The sequence below is a fragment of the Protopterus annectens genome, chromosome 7.part1 (assembly GCF_019279795.1).
Source record: "Protopterus annectens isolate FY-2018-M chromosome 7.part1, PAN1.0, whole genome shotgun sequence".
Taxonomy (NCBI): domain Eukaryota; kingdom Metazoa; phylum Chordata; order Ceratodontiformes; family Protopteridae; genus Protopterus; species Protopterus annectens.
Window position 1 is genome coordinate 251,312,693 of NC_056740.1, and position 17,640 is coordinate 251,330,332.

The 17,640-nt window shown below is 42.6% G+C and overlaps 1 protein-coding gene across 6 annotated transcripts in view; it reads left to right on the forward strand.

Moving 5' to 3' along the window:
* Positions 1 to 17,640, forward strand: part of TASOR (transcription activation suppressor) — a 2,736,533-nt gene that overhangs the window by 958,985 nt on the left and 1,759,908 nt on the right. For all 6 annotated transcript variants that reach the window (XM_044078696.1, XM_044078698.1, XM_044078701.1 and 3 more), the window contains exon 9: positions 6,992 to 7,097. In XM_044078696.1, coding sequence (XP_043934631.1) covers positions 6,992 to 7,097 — 106 coding nt within the window. The remainder of the gene's footprint in view (positions 1 to 6,991; positions 7,098 to 17,640) is intronic.

A 17,640-nucleotide genomic window follows, 5' to 3' on the forward strand; every position in this document is an offset into this window, starting at 1 on the left:
ACTGGATCCTCAAGTCTTCAGCAAGATAAGGAAATGGGGATGCCCAGACATAGATCTATTTGCCTCCCCTCACAACTGCCAACTACAGAGATTCTGCACAAGGACTTATCAAAAGCAAGCATGGAAAGTGGATGCGCTATCTTTCAGCTGGAAAAACTTAACAGTATATGCCTTTCCTCCACTGCCTCTCCTCCCCAAGGTACTCCTAAAAGTCAGACAAGAGAAGCCAGAAATGATTGCCCCAGACTGGCCCCGCCAGCACTGGTACCCAATCCTAAGGAACTTGTCTCAATACCCAGCCTGGACATTACCTCAAATTCCTCACTTACTGTCCCAACAGAACAATCAGATCCTGCACAGCCAACTCTGGACCTTAAATCTGGCAGCATGGCGGATAATGTAGCCATTCAGAACACTCCTCTCTACAAAGCTGTGATGGATGCTGTTTTGGAGGCCAGGAGGACAAGTACCAGAAAATCTTATGCAGAAAAATGGAAGAGATTCTGTGCTTGGAACCAGGCACAAGGAATTGACACGTTTGTAACCAACATTCCTCAGATTTTACAATACTTAACTGAGATGCTGGACAAAGGCCTATCCTTTTCATAAGTTAAGATCCATGCCTCTGCCATTTCAGCCCATTACAATACGGAACCACCTATTTTTTCTCATCCTTTAATAAGGCAGTACCTCAGAGGAGTCAAAAACATAAGACCTCCAAGGAGAGCACCAATACCTGCATGGGACCTCAATTATGTCTTGGCAAAACTCACACTGCCTCCTTTTGAGCCAGCCTCAACAGCTGATATAAAATTCTTATCCTGGAAAACAGCTCTGCTCCTAGCAGTAACCTCTGCAAGACAAGTCTCGGAGTTACAGGCACTCATGGCTGTGGAACCTTTTATCATTTTCCATCCAGACAGGGGTTCCCTGAGGACAAACCCGACATTTATGCCTAAGGTGGTGTCCAGTGTGGCCCTTAAACAAAACCATTCACTTGCCTACCTTTTATCCAAACCCACAGAACAAGGGTGAGAGACTTCTGCATTCTTTGGACATACACAGACCGCTATGCTTCTACTTGGACAGAACTAAAGCTTTCAGAAAGACTGAGCAACCTTTAGTGGCATATGGTGCAGGATCACAAGGAAAGGCTATCTTAAAACAGACTATTTCAAAATGGATAGGCCATTGCATTCGTTTCTGCTATTCACAACATGGCAAATCAGTGCCTAAGGGCATTAGGCCACATTCAACCAGAGCAGCAGCTACTTCGGCAGCCTTCCTCAGAGGAGTACCAACCAAAGACATTTTAGAGGCTGCAACTTGGAGTTCGGTGCACACTTTTAGAAAGCACTATCACTTACCTCTCTACTCTAAATCCAGAGCAGGCTTTGCCACTGCAGTTTTGCAGGGTCTCATAGCCTCTCCTAATCCTATTTAGCCCCAGCCACCCATCCTCAGCTTTGGGATTCAACCCAAGAGTAATGACTGCAACAGAGAAACACAGTGAACATAGTACAGTTGCGTACTTACCATAAATGTAGATGTTCGAGTGTATTAACTGTTGCAGTCCAGGTTACACTCGCAGCATCCCCCTTTCTTTTGCTGGGTCTTAAGTGTACTTCTCTATGCTATACAACCTATGTGGTGTATTTGCTTGTAGATGAAGGAAATGATTACCTTAGTGCATGCATGTTTATTGGCATAATTTTTAGCCTACCCTTTTGGGGGCACCAGACATCTGGGGCAAGAAAAACTGAAGAAAATGGTGTCTGCTGCATCTTATACCCCTGGCGCACTAATGTCAGGGAAGAGGCGACCGCAACTGACGCCGGACCAAGACTTTGGAATTCAGGCTGACAGCGCGTATCCTGCCAGCAGGATAACCCAAGAGTAATGACTGCAACAGTGAATACACTCTAACATCTACATTTATGGTAGGTACACAACTGTACTTTTCCCATGCTGCACAACATGAGAACCATGGCTGCTTCCACAGGAGGTTGAACCTCTTGAACCAGAACAAGAGAATCGCCATACACCCCAACTTGACCACCCTGATGTTGGCAGTCTGGATGATATAATCCTTCTCCCTTAGAATCAGTTGTTCAACACTCTTGAAAATCTTGCATTTCATAGTAGAAGAGGTTTACTGTTTGGTGCCTGAACAAGGGGTATCAGCCTTTACTTGCAAATCTACTTTCGTTTCTAACTTACCTAACCGCACTTGTCTTGAAAGGAATGTCTCATTCCTCCATCAAAATCTGTGTCTGCCATCTCTGCATGCCTATGCAATACCACCCCCCTTTTCACAACTTATTGTGAAGCAGTTGCTTAAAGGCATTACCCATGTTGGTCACTCAGGAGACCTCCTGCTCCATCCTGGGACCTCAGTTTTCTTCTTGGGAAACTGACCTACTCCCATTTGAGCCAGCAGCTTTGGCAGAAATCATGTCCATAACATGGAAAATGCATTGTTATTGGCCATCAACTCAGCCTGTAGAATTTCAAAATTGCAAGCCTTAAATGTAAGGAGCATTTCCTAAGATTTCAGACAGACTGCGTTTTCCTGTGAAGTAAACCAACTTTTATACCCAAATTGGTTATGCAAGTCTCCTTTAAAAAGGGGCCATTTAGTTCCCTGTCTTGTTTCCAAACCTGGAGAACAGAGGAAAAAGAACTTTACACTCTTGACATTCATAGGCAGCTCAGATGTTACCTGGACATATCTAAAAGTTTCAGAAGGTCATATCAGCTTTTTGTGGCCTTTGCACCTAGTAAATTAAACCTCTTTGAAAGCACACAATTATAAATGAACGTCCAACTGCATCAGTTTCTGTTGCAGGCACCATAATAAAAGGTGCCAGTTTTGTATTAGAAGTCATTCTACCTGGGCCAGTACCACCACGGTTTCTTTCATCAGAGAAGTGCCCGCCAGATAAATAGTCTATGCAGCCATCTGGTCATCAGCCTACACCTTTACTGAATATTGCAGTCCGTCATCTTTCTCCAGAGCAAGTTTGCCTCTGCAGTTCTGCAGGATCTCTCTTCTTCCTTGCAGCTTTGCCTCACCTTCCACCATCTTTTCGGCCTTGAGAATCCTCCCAAGGAATTGTATAATAAATATTGAGCAATTGTGTCTTCTTATCATAAGTGTAGATGTTTGTGTCTCTTCTCTGTTGCAGTAGTCTTTCCCTATCTCCTCCCCCTCTGCTTCAACTGTGAGTTGGAGTGGCCATCCCTGCTCTTTCCTCTCTTGTAGGTGCCCTTCCTTTTTTTAGATTTTCTTATCCTTCATGTAATCTAACCATTTCCTACTAAGGACAGTGGGATCATTGGAGGGGAGGGCAACTGCCTGGCCAAGCGGAGGGTATTAAAGTCTGTGGGGTTTGTGCTGGCATAGGGCTTTCACAGCAGTAAATGGCAAGGGGTTATTACTGCAACAGTGAAGACATATGAACATCTACATTATGGTAAGTAGGCACGACTGTACTTTCTTGGTCCATTCATGATTGTCCCAGCAGGGCATGGAGCAGAAGAGCACCACAGAGCCAATCTTTTGGGAGTAAGACTCCTTTTCTAACCACTTGGAGAAGTCCACTCTGAGTGTCCATGAATTGCAGAAGATGAAACTTATACTCCATCTTGGTGTCATCCATCCCAGATACAGATTTTAGATGGGGGGGATCTGTCAATCCCCTGCTAAGACCTCAAGTTTGACGAAACCCTATAACTGATGTGATGGAGAGAATCCAAGCCTATTGATAACCACTTCCCCGTAGGAAGAAATTCTAGGAGATGGCTTTTTGATAACCTTGCCTTTGTTTTAGTTGGGTCCTCCCACAGATTGCATGATTGATTTGGTTATAGATAGGCTCAGCCACATTGGGCTGTCATCATACCCTATGTCAGAGAAACCAGACAAGATCCTCCAGCCTCACAAGGACATGGAATAGAGCTCCTCCTCCAGATGTAATTGTGGTGGTAACTGCAAACAAGAGAACCTCTGAAAAGAGCCTTTTGATCCACCTTCCAGCTAGGGATTGTAAGTCTATAGATCATATGGAGAAACATGTCTACATATGAGGCGCTTTTGGCATCCAGTCCTTAAACTATCTGATGCATATGACTTATTTTCAGCATAAGCTAAGTGACCAAGAAGACACTAGATATGCTGAAAAAGTCGCCTCACAGGGATCTAAGCCATTAGCTGAGGTTGATGCACAGTGCAGAAAGTGCTGGGGTGAGGGCAACATTCACTGACATTACACTGTGGAAACAGGCCTGGATTAGACTGTGAAGGTTTGCAGAGAAGTTTGAAGCATCCTTTGCAAGTGCCTCCTTTGATGTGTCCTCATTGTTTGGGTCGTAGGTAAAGGAACTTGAAGAAGGAGCAAAAGGGGAAAATGCTTGTCTGCTGCAGTAAACTTTCAACTTGTCAGTAGGGCTTTACTGTGAACAAGAAGAATGCCCAGATCTTGTGGTTTCACAATTCCTAGCAACGACCCTTTTAGCATCATTCAAACAGAAACTACCATTGCCAATGGACTTTCCTGAAAGGATACCTCCCAAGAGGCAGATGTGGTCTGCAGAATCAGGGAATTGGCTGCCACATCCCTGATGACTTGCTTCTGAACTTTCCATTTCTGGAGGCAGCCAAGGGTTACATACCCCTCCATTTAACAACTTGGCCATCCATCACTCAAGATAGATGGATCAGGAAAATAATTTTTCCAAGGCTACAGAATTTCCTTTGCAACCCTTCCCCAGCTGACCTGTAATTTTCTTCCAGACATCCCATCCCATCCCATTGCATCAGGAGGCAGCCAAAAGAGAAGAGATTGCAAAGTTCATAAAAATAATCTTCCAAAAGGTCCCACCAAAGTAGAAGGGGTCTGTGGTTTACTTCAAATTCTTAAGTCTTCATTAAGACAGAGGATGTCAGGCCAATCCTAGATTTAAAGATCCTAAATGTTCATGTGCAGAAAAACATGTTACAGATGGTAATAGTGCAGTCATTCCTTCCTTGCCTTCAGGAAGTGACTTCTTCTTCTTTCGGCTTTTCCTGGTTAGGGGTCACCACAGCGGATCGCCTGTCCGCTCATGATTGGCAGTGGAGTTTTACGGTGTCGAGTTGCCGACCCGGTGCCCAACCTTCCACAGAAGACAGACACACACAGACACACACAGACACACACAGACACACACAGACACACACAGACACACACAGACACACACAGACACACACCTAGGGCCAATTTTAGCGTGTCCAATCCACCTACAGCATGTCTTTGGGGTGTTGGAGGAAACCCACGCAACCACAGGGAGGACATGCAGACTCTGCACAGAAGGCACCCCAGTCAAGGATCGAACATTTTGGATCTCAGTAATGCCTGTCGAGCAAAATCACCTGGATTCCTCGTTCTGAGAAAATTGGATTCAAATCTATCGTACTGTTTTGACTCGTGGACCTCCTCTTTTCCAGATATGAAGTACTTACCATAGCAGTCAGTCTGTGTAAGGCTAGAATCTGTAGCATGTGTTCTGCATTGGATGTTTGTTACCCTCCCATCTTGCTGCTTATTTTTTATATTATCGTTTTTTTTATGTCCTGCAGGTTGTGCTTGCTAAATGATTGGAGGTAACATCAATAAATAACACAGGGAAGTGAGCCCATTATCTTTGCTGAACAATGAATGACATGATTACTGGCACTTGTTCAGAACACCTGAGCTTTGATTCACAATTATGATGGTGTTTTATTGCTTGCTCCTCTGAGTTTGTATATGCTGACTTGTTAATGCATTTGTATGGTCTGATGTCAGTGCAGTTTGGAGAAGCCACGAGGTAGGTGTTATCTTGTGTGTTGGTGATTGTTCTTTCTCGAAGGAGCAGTGACCTTGAAGTACGAATAGTAGTGAAATGTCATGGGGGTGCAGGGAGCTTGCCCCTTGCAAGAAATGTTTTTATTGTCATATCATTCCTGCTGGTAAATTGAGCAGTTTGAGTGCTCACAAGAGTATTATACTTGAGCTGTCATTTACAAGTTGTTGTGAATGAGCTAGTTTGATGCTGGGTTCTCTGACACAAGTATACATAGTTGAGCTGAATGTGACATCACCCCATCTACATACATTAACAGAAGCATTCACCCAGTTGTGGGAATGAGACAGGCTGTCCTCCTCTGATTAGCTTGGCAGAAGTTTTTTTCATAGATCATTTGGTATGTTGCTTTGTTGACGTACTTCAAGTATTGTAGGACAGCCATCTGTTTTATGCCCCACCCAACAGACACACAACACTTTAAAGGATTCATGTTCTTTTCATATCTCTGTCTTTGTACTCGTTTAATAAAGTTGGGATTACTGCAAAGATTTATAGTTGAATGAGTGAATGTTTATATTGAATGTTTTTTTAGTTGATTTCTGAGAGGACTTCCAAGGGGGGTGGGTGTTGAAGGCTGGGCTGATGAATGTGATAGTTTTATCTACTGAAGATGCTGTTGTGGCCAAGAGCTAAATTGGTGTTGTGGACATGGTTTCTGATTATTGTTATCTGGATGAGGATATGAGATGCAGCTTGAACCCAATTCATGAAGTCTTTCTAGAAGATCTGTAGGTAAAATGATTACTTGCATAGCTGTATTACTTGACACTGTTCCCCCCCCCCTTTTTTTAGTTTAAAACTATGTACCTCTGTTGTTAATTGTATTTTAAAATTGTTAATTAGGGTAGAGCACTGATCCCATTGCACCTATTTCAGTGTCCTCTGAGATAGCTAGCCCCCCTGTACTAGTAACTGGAGAAAGAAAAAAACTAGCATGTCACCATGCCATGTTTTGCAGTTCGAGCTATGGTGATTCTTTAACAGACATGTTTTAAATGTTTATTACAATTAATTTTATGCCAGTTTAAAAATATAGACACTTTGTAAGTTTGTAGAAGTTTGTAAAATACATCATTATAATAATGTAATTTTTGTTATGCAGAGGCGCCTACTTTTACACTGTGGCGAGGCCAACTCCTTAATAAAGGGAAACTTTTATGTTATGCATTTTTGAGATCGGCCACTCGTCCTTTCCTTCCTGCTAAATTGTAAGTAGATTCTTTAGTGAAAACATTGACAAAAGGTGCTTACATAAAAAGAATTGTAATAACTACAGTTTTTCCTTTTATGTCGTGTAGAAAATGTCATCATCTTTCAGTCTCCAAATGTAGAGTGGTTCTGGCTGAGATTTTCTCCAGTATTTTTGAGAAGAAAGTCCGAGTTGTGGTACCTCAGAGTATTGCCCTTGCTTCTGAGGGGCAGTAGTTGCAGAGTTAATGGTGTGGCAGTCATGGAGTGGGAGTGTGTATTAAAACTCCTGCTTCAAAATGCTATAAAAGTGTAATGGTGGTGATTGAAATTTGTTGATTTTTCTCAGATTTGTAGTTAATTTTCAAAGTGCAGGACTTGTGCTGTTGTGTTTCTCATTTCTGATAGGTAGCCATGGTTGAGAGGTTTCACCAACTACTACCACCTGCTGTGGCTTTTTTTCTTTAGGTGAGAAACAGTTCCTCCATCTGTTAATATTGTGCTACCTTCACAAAGGTATTTCTTAGTTCACTAGGTCTGGAACCTCTGTAGGCTTTTCTCAAGCTCTTAGTGTTACCACATGATGTGTTTGCTTCCTCCCACTCAACATTTACTTGGTGGCCAGAAGCACAAAATTGTACCTCAAGAGAATGTAGATACTGCAAAATGGAAATGCCGAAAGTGTCAGTAGTAAACCAGTGGACCAAGTATGAAAGGACAAAGTGACCCCCAACAGCCATTCCAAAACCATAGGGTATTGTGTCCTTGGAGGTGCCACACTGATGTCACACTCAGCTGTTCGAGCCCTTTTGGAGGCAGGCACTGGGATTTTAGCCAGGCCTGTGCTGCAGTTGAGACCTCGATGCTTGATTCTGTTTTTCCAGGTTTCAGTGATGGATGTCCATTCTTTCCAGTTTTTGTCTGTGCTATTAGAAGGGATCTTCTTGCAAGATATTGTGATTCTCCTGCTATGAAAGGCTTTGGAAGGCATATTGGCTATCCAGATAGCCAAATTTTGCAAGTGCTGATGTCTGTGTGTCACTGTCTCTGACACTTTTGTTATAGATTCATGTGATCACACAGCAGCAATATCACTCATGTGAGCAGCAGGCAAGTTAAAAAAAAAAAAAAAATAGCAGGGGGATGCTTGCTGCCCGTACACTCTAACTACTAATGTTATATACCAACTCTAGGGCACTGCATCGCCAGGGAAAGGCGTAATTTCTAGTATTTCACAACTTTAGTCTCCTGGTAGACAAAACCCTGTAGTCACAAAGTAGTGATTGCACATAAGTGTTGACAGCAGAAATTTACACACTGTAGATCACAGTACTTATCGCACACTCCATAGCTTGTCTGTAATACATGACTCTGGGCATAACAGCGTCTTTGTGGTCCTGCCTTCAACATTAGGACGTCTCCCTCCCTGATTCCTCTGGTCAGACCTTGACAAAAAAAGACTAGGTATATTTAATGCAGGTTTCCTCATTTTTTGCCTGTGACATTAAAGACATTTCCTACAAGGACATATTGGTTGAGGGAACATATTAAATAGGGTTTCAAAGACATTTGAGTTGTATAAGAGATGCCTAAACCTTTTGGGCATAGAGGAGCTTAAGCGGACTGCTGTCCCTTTTGTACTTGACTTGTTTGATGGTGCCCTCACAAATACTTCTTTAAAGCTGGACTCCAAATATTCAGTCCCACCAAAAGCAAGATTACATTTACATAATTCTTTCGTACTTGTAAATGGCTTTGTAGAAACCTACAATATGAGCCAACAGTGGTACACTTGGATGTTGCAGGGGTATCCAGACTGGCTACTTCCTAATAGGGTCCAGTTCTCCAAATAGAATTAGCATCTGCAGTTTTATTTCAGCCCTAACTTCAGCGGACTGCTTCCCCTGCTAGCCTGAACAGTACCAGCAGAGCCAGCATGAAAGCAGGTTCCAATTCTCCAAGTAAAATTAGTATCTGCAGTTTTATTTCAGCCCTAGCCTCAGAGGACTGCATCCCCTGCTAGCCTGAACAGTACCAGACTGGCTACTTCCTGATAGGGTCCAGTTCTCCAAATAGAATTAGCATCTGCAGTTTTATTTCAGCCCTAACTTCAGCGGACTGCTTCCTCTGCTAGCCTGAACAGTACCAGCACAGCCAGCATAAAACCAGGGTCCAGTTCTCCAAATAAAATTAGCTTCTGCAATGTACATTTAAACTAATAACTCTGTGCTAAGTTTTCAGTCAGTTTTTGAATTAGTTAACCTTGTGGTGTGCACAGTAATCTGAGGTTGCTGATACCGTTAGCTCTCTTTCCCTCCTCCTTATACTGGCCAAAGTGATACAACGTTTCCATAGCCAATAAGTTGAATTAGTTTATTGTAATAGCGAATAGCGCCAAACCTACAGTAAAATAAAGACCATTGTGTACTACCAATAATAAGAGCACAAGCATATAAGTTCTTTTTAGCATTTGTTAGGTGCCATTCTAAGGTGCTACCATACAGGTCTAGGTCCCACACATTTCTGCTATTTAACTTGCTCACAGGCTCTCACTGACCTGTAGAAAGAAATCCTCCTACTGATAATTTTTTGTGGAATTCTGGCTCTGCTCTGCCTCGTGGACCAGGCGCAATTTGCGATCATTCATTCACTTCTGTTAATTATCTGATCTATGATAGGCTTTCAGTGCTTACCTCAGAATCAGTAACCACCCTCCTACTTTTGGCCAATAACTGAGGTCACATCTATCCCTTATCCCAAGGTGCCATTTTCAAAGAACAAACTTCTCTGTGGGATCTCATCTACCCTCAGCACTCTCCCCATTCAGTGTGCTCACCACTTAAAACTTTGAAGCTTTTATAATGTAAGTGCTTGGTCAACTAGATTATTTAAGAGTACCCGTAGTTGTGTAAGAATTCCTACAGTTTGTGCCTGTTGTTAATGGGAAATTGAGCAGCTAGCAACTGTTAAGTATTATGCGTTGATTGCTGTTACGCATTTAACTAAGGCCATTAAGGAAGCTGCATGCTTTAAAATCGAGTATCTTAAGGCATTATTTTGTTTAGCATTTTAAACTACTGGAGCCTACGTTGTTACAGTATGAATAAATAAGACAGCTCCGTTATTCCTTGCAATTGCGGCATAATGTTATATTAGTTAAGTGAGTTCCAATGAACAGTAGCGTAGCTCTGATATTGTGCAAGACCTACATCATTGCCTTGCAGTGTATAGTAGTTGTATGAAACAAACAGAACTGTAGCTGTTAAACGACATATATCTCTGCATAACGCCATTTTGCACTAAGAATCTGTTTTATGGTTATACTGCAATGTAAGCCACTTGTGCAAACTGTTATGAACTGTTTTTACCTAATGTGGTGTTTTGCTTGTATAAGTTATTTCGTATGATATTCGGTGACCCCTGTAACAATTTTCCTTTACATTCTTTCTTACAGTTTATTTCAGCCCTAACTTCAGTGGGCTACATCCTCTGCTAGCCTGAACAGTACCAGCACAGCCAGCATAAAAGCAGGGTCCAGTTCTTCAAATAAAATTAGCATCTGCAATGTACGTCTAAACTAATCTAAAATAACCTTGTGTTAAGTTTTCAGTCAGTTTTTGAATTAGAGTTAACCTCATGGCGTGCACTAAACTAAGGGTGCTAATATCGTTAGCTCTCTCTCCCTCCTCCTTATACTAGCCAAAGTGATAGAGCGTTTCCATAGCCAATAAGTTGAATTAGTTTATTGTGATAGCGAACAGTCTATAGCACCAAAACTACAGTAAAATAACATAAGGTATCTCACTCTATATTAGTGACCATTCTGTACTACCAATAATAAGAGCACAAGCATACAAGTTCTTTTTAGCATTTGTTAGCTGCCATTCTAAGGTGCTAACATATACAGGTCTAGGTTCCACACATTTCGACTATTTAACTTGCGCACAGGCTCTCACTGACCTGTAGAAAGAAATCCTCCTCCTGATATTTTTTGTGGAATTCTGGCTCTGCTCTGCCTCGTGGACCACCCTGTTCCATTCACCCTTTGCTTGGGCTCACTGAGCTCCCCTACCCTACCCCCATTCCTACCCACCCCCATTAAAATTAGATTTATACCTAACCAGACCACACCCATTCCCAACAACCTATCCTCCCCAACACCTTTACCTCTCACCAACTCATTAGTCCCTCCCTCCCCTACCATAGACAGTTCATTCAACCTATCCTACCTAACTCCACCTGTATCCATTTGTACTACTCTCCTATCTACCTACCACCATGCACCTGTGCTGCTCAGTAGTATGGAAATTACCTCTACTCTTCTTCCTCTACATCATCTAAAGCTCCACCTTCCTAAACTCATACCATATCAATTGCTCTCATTCACCTACACTCCCTCTATACTTATCAGTCCCCTAAAAAACAGTCTTTCACCAACATTAGCCCTCAACTCTATAACTACTGCTCCACACTGCTACAGCCTTTCAAACTCTTACACACTCACTTCCCAAAGTCACCCACTTTAAGATGCCACAAATTGATTCATCAAATTAGACTCATTCTACTGCACTCTCTAAAACAAATTAAATTCCAAGCTGACATCCATCTCAACCCAGCCACCTTTCTCCCTCTGACATCCCAACCACTCCCATTAATTCTTCTGTCCACTCCCACCCATACCCCGATCCAATGCCTCTACTTCAGACCTGCTGTTCACTAACTTCAGCTTCCATAGCATAATCAAGAAAGCTAGTGATTTCATTGCTGCCCTCGCCACCTACCATCCAGATATAGCTGTAGTTACAGAAACGTGGCTAACGCCTCACATAAGACACTGAAGTCATCACACCTGGTTATAACATCATTAGACTAGACAGACTAAAAAAGGGGGTGGAGTAGCCATTATATTCAAGGACACTCTTAAGGACATGCAACAAAGCTGCACTCCCCCTGATCTGCCCAGCCCAGAAATCCTAACTGCCTGCTTGGGCATCAACCCAAACAAATCAGTAGTCATCATAGCCACCTATCTCCCTCCTAGTAATACCCTACACACCATAGAAAGTCTGCTACCTGGGCATGTAGCAATTCTAACCAAGAAACATTCTAGGTGATTTCAACCTTGACTGGCACTCATGCTCATCCAACACCCCCACCAAATTTCTGAATCTATTTAACTTCACCCAAACCATAACCTGCCCAACCCACACAGACAAGCACACCAAAAATCAGTCAACTTTAGACTGGATTTTAACAAACAAGCCCAATCTTGGTTACTTAGGGCGTCTCCCTGATTCCCTCAGTGACCCTAGCCCAACCTTCCTATACAGAAAACGAGTCCATACCCTATGCAACATCACCTACAAATACATCCGTAGCAAGAAAAATCCCCCTTTATTCAATCACCTACTGCAGCAATGTAACCAGGCTCCACTCAAAAACCTCCAACTAGCTATGGCAGTACTATTGCATCAATAATAACTTCCTTAATATACTTAATCTTGCTCCCATCAGGAAGGTTAGATCAAAAACCAACCCCCTGCCCTGACTAACAGCAGGATACCAAGCTGTTAATAAAATGCAGGGACAAAGCATGGGCCGCCTACCACACTACCAGAGATAATTCTACCCTCACTAACTGTCAGCAGCTTAGAAATATAGCTGACAAACAAGACCACTTCTTGTCCTGTCAACAGTTACACCAAAATAACCCCCCAAAATTCTGGCAAAACATCAACTGTCTTCTCAACCCTGGCCACTCCTCAACACCAGCCCCTACCTCCTCAAACACCTCTGGCCCAATTTTTACACAGTTCAACTCCCACTTTATTAATACCATTACCTGCTGCTAGGAGACCATCCCAGCAAACCTCCTACTCTCCCCTCTCCAACTGTAAATCATCCCACCCCTTTCATTTTTTTCTCCCATCCAAACTAGCTACATAAAAGCACTTCTAACCAAGCTAAAACCCTGCTGTCGCTGCCAATCGCAGCTCCCTCTATAGCCTACCCCATATCAATCCTGATCAACCGATCCATAGCCGAACAGTACATCCCAGTTCTCTGGAAAATATCCCATATCATTCCCCTCCATAAAGGTGGGACATCCAAAGAACTTACAAACTATCACCCCATAGCCATCTTCTCACCCCTTGCAAAAATGCTAGAAAAATGCATCCACAATCAACTCCTCCACCAACTTCTAACCCACAACGTATTAACCAGCTCCCAGCATGGCTTTAGACCTAAACATAGTACCAGCACTGCCCTGTTATCTTTCATCAACTCCATTAATCACCTACTAAATAACGGACAACTTGTCTCCTCTGTCTTCCTTGATATGTCCAAAGCTTTTGACACGGTCTCCCACCAGCTACTACTAAACAAGCTTTCTTTCTTTGGTCTAGAACCTGTATCCCTGAAATGGTTCCATAGCTAGCTCTCCAGTCGTCAGCAAGCTACCAAATGAGAAAACAATCTCCCCCTTCTACCCATCTCTGTAGGCGTACCGCAAGGCTCCATACTTGGCCCACTTCTCTTTAGCATATTTACAAATAACCTCGGCTCCACCATTGTCCAATATGCCGATGACTCCACACTTATCTGCTCAGCCTCAACTCCCCATGAACTCTAGGTAAAAATGTAGTCTTCCTTCCAAGACATGGAAAAACATCTAGCCGGACATCAACTTATTCTAAACCCAAACAAAACCAAGATAATAGTCTTCACAAATAAGAAATCAACTCCTTACCAACCCCCACTCTCATTCCTCTCCTCCAGTGGAATCACGTTACTTCCCTCTAACCAAACTATACTTCTAGGTGTAACAATTGATGCACATCTAAAATTTGATAAACATATTTCATTGACAATCAAAAATGTGCATACCAAACTAGGCGCCCACTATAAAGCAAAACCATTCCTATCCAACAGCGCCAGGCTGGCCACTGCCCAGTCTCAACTCTCCTCTATGCCTCTCACATTTTCACTAATCTGCGTAAGACTGGCCTCAATAGTCTAGAAGCTTGTTATAACAGAATAGCAAAATTTGCCACCAGTCATCCATATAGGACTCACCATTGCACAGCCCTCTCTCATCTAAACTGGCTTGAACTCCCTAACCTTTTATCCCTCAGTCAACTGACCTTAGCCCATAAAATTATCCACCAACCCAATAACCTTCTTGCACTGGCTAACCTAGTACAACCAGACTGTAATCCAAGACCCCTCAGATCATCAGAAAAAACTAATGCTAAATGTCACCCGCTCCCATAACCGTCATGGAGACTCCCTCTACTCTTACAAAATTGCCAAGCTATGGAACACACTTCCTCAGCCAATCACAAAAAACCCAAACAACCATCAATTCAAAAAACTCCTAAAAGAGCACCTAGCAAATCACTGGCTTTGCTCTTGCCATAATCCAGGTTAATATCTTCCAAGAATCCCATGACTGTACCCTCCCTTTTATGCTGCCTCTTATGTTGTGTTAACACACCCAATAAGACAACACTCCACTGCCATGTAAGGAGCAGTTTCTCTCTCAAAACTTTGCTCACAACAGTTATGCTCTGCTAACCCACATGTAATCTCTGTATTTATCTCAACTGTTTGCCAACTTCAAGTTCCCCTCTCTTCCTCTTAAGCATGACCATATATACATATGTCTGACTTCATTGTAAATAGTCTTCTGTGCCTGTATCATCTGTAATTTGAATCTGTACCATTTTTTCAAATAATTTGAGTTATTGTTCACCCTATAGGTTTTAACCTGTTGCATTGAATATATGAATACTGTACTTGTATCTCTGTGGCATCTCAGATAATATTCAATCATTTGTATTATGTTGTAACTCATCTCTGGCTATTCCTATATCATCTGTATTATCTACCTCTTAGCTTGATTGTATTTTGGAGCTTTTCTCCCTGAGTCTCCGGTGAAAATGGGCTTCTTGCCCAGTCGGACATTACCCAGTTAAGAAATGAAAAAATAAATAATTTAGGGTTTTGGAACACATTTTGGAAAAAGATTGATATTAACCACTCTAGCCTTTAAAAGTGTCAGTTTCCAGACACACAAACAGTTATGTATCTTAGATTTTTTTACCAAAACCATCTTTATTGCTGTTAATCATCATGTTTGCAATATATACAACCCCAGAGTAAAACTTAGTATAACATAATTCTATGCCCCTGTCTTGGCATTGATAATGTTATTCATGTTTCACTGTTGCAGTCATTACATTTGGATAATCTGCTGGCAGGTTGCCCTCAGTCGTCAGGGGTATAAAACATGCAGCCAACGCCATTTTCTCCAGTCTATCTTTCCGCGCAGTGCCCGAAGCAGAAGCATTTCACAAGTGCCGGTTGGCCGACCACTAAAATATTCGAGTTTGAGTTTCAGAACCGAAGTAGTCACTAAAGCTAAGTACCCCTTTGGGGAACCTTTTTTCTTGCTTTTTACCGATGTCAGAAAAAGTGAATAATTGTATTACATGTGGGAAGCAAATACCCCCATAAGGATTTCCATTTATACTGTATTCCTTGCCTAGGCCCTGATCACAACGTGCCTGGCTGTCGGTTTTGTTCTAGATTTAAGCAACGCACTATCAAGCTTCTGTATAGTTTTGCATCAAAGTATTTTGCCTCAACTCCCCATGAACTCTAGGTAAATCTAACTACCCAGAAATGTCTTCGGATAGAAATCCAACTACCGGAGTACATAAAAAACACAAAGGAAAGGACAGAGAAAGGCAGCCGAGATCCAAAACCGACGATAAAGCTTTTCCTAAGCCAGTCGCCGGTACTCTGGCTCTTTCGCAGCCCCTGATACCCGCTACCTTTCAGACGCAGGGCTCTAGTGACACCCATGTAGAGTCCGGCATGCCGCAAGAAACTCAGGGTATTGGACCGACGGATGTATCTCTCTCGGATGGGTCTGTAGCCGCTGAGCAGGCACTGGCTTATGAGGGTGTATTCAGACCTCAACAATTGTATATCAAACCGACAGCTGCAAAATCAAAGACAAAAGCAACTTCTAAAACTAAAACACCGACGCCTGAGCCATGTCCACAGGCCTCTATGCCTAAAAAATAGATGATAAAAATGGCTGAAGACCTTATTACCTCGATCAGGGGTACCCATCCCCTCCAGATAAGAGGCCTAGGCAAGACACAGATTATGAATCTTCAGATCAGGTTTCTATTTCCTCTGATTCTTCTTCTGATCAGGAATTATCTTTACCTCCCTATGAGGATTCTGATGATGAGGAGTCTATTCCATCTGCATCTCCTCCTGAGGATTATTCATTTGGAGAAACCTTGCATACTTTGAGGAAGCATTTTCACTGGGAGTGTCAAGACTTCTCAGAATCTGAAAAGAGGCTCAGGGATTTCCTTCTCCTTCAGCACAAGCCTTTAGCCATTCCCCCTGTTTTAGACATTGTGGATGATGTGTTTTCGGAGTCAAGCTTGACCCCTGACTCCTTACCTCCGGCTCCCAGTAAGCCTGACAAATATTACAGGGTCCCTGACTTGCATACATTTTTATTTAGAAACCCTGCTGCTGATCCTGAAACTATTTCACAGGGTCCAAAGGGAGTTAAGGCCTCAACAGCAAAAAAATTCCACCCCCTCTGACAGAGATTAAAGGGCACTGAACAGATGGGGAAAAAAGGTTTATACATCTGCAACCTTGGCAATCAGGGCCTTAAACTGTCAATTTCATATGCTTAAGTACCAGCAACATGTTATGGGATTGTTGAAACAGAAAATGATGATTTCAGAATGTGCAGAAAATAAAGAATTGCAGGAATTATTGCATGCAGCTGAACAAGTTGGAAAGCATACTTTGCAATGTGGTTTTGATTCTTTGGAGGCCTCTTGCAGGGCTGCAGTTACTGGATCTGTAATTAGAAGGCATGCCTGGTTAAAGGAACAAAATTTGCCTGATCATGTTAAAGCTAAACTGCTAGATGCACCTTTACAGCACGATTCTCTGTTTGGTATTAAGGCAGAAGAGGTTTTAAAGAAAATGGAAGACAAAGCTAAGTCTATACAAACTGTTAAAGACTTCTTACAAATGTAGCCACCAAGATTCAGTAGACACGGGCCTACAAAAATTGGTCCTTTCCTGTGTCGGACAGCTCAAAGGGGCAAATCCAGATGCTCTAAGGGTTCCAGATACCAGGCGCAAGACTCATACAGGTCAAAGCAGTGGGGCGCATCCACCTCCAAATCTGGAGGAGATAAAGCGCAAACCTACAGAAAGCAATCCCAATGACTTCCCTCTGCCTACACCTTATCTTTTGGCAGCACCCATAGGGGGAAAATTAGCACTTTTTGCTCAAAATTGGCAGTTAATAACCCAGGACAAGTGGGTACGAAACATCGTATCACAGGGATACAGATTTCATTTCCACACTCTGCCAATGGCAAATGGTTGGCCAGATCTGCTAAAAAATCAATGGGCAGAGGCACAAACAGGTTACGTCCCTCATGGAAATGGGGGCCATTCAGACAGTACCAGAACAGGAAAAAGGACAAGGTTTTTACTAAAGACTGT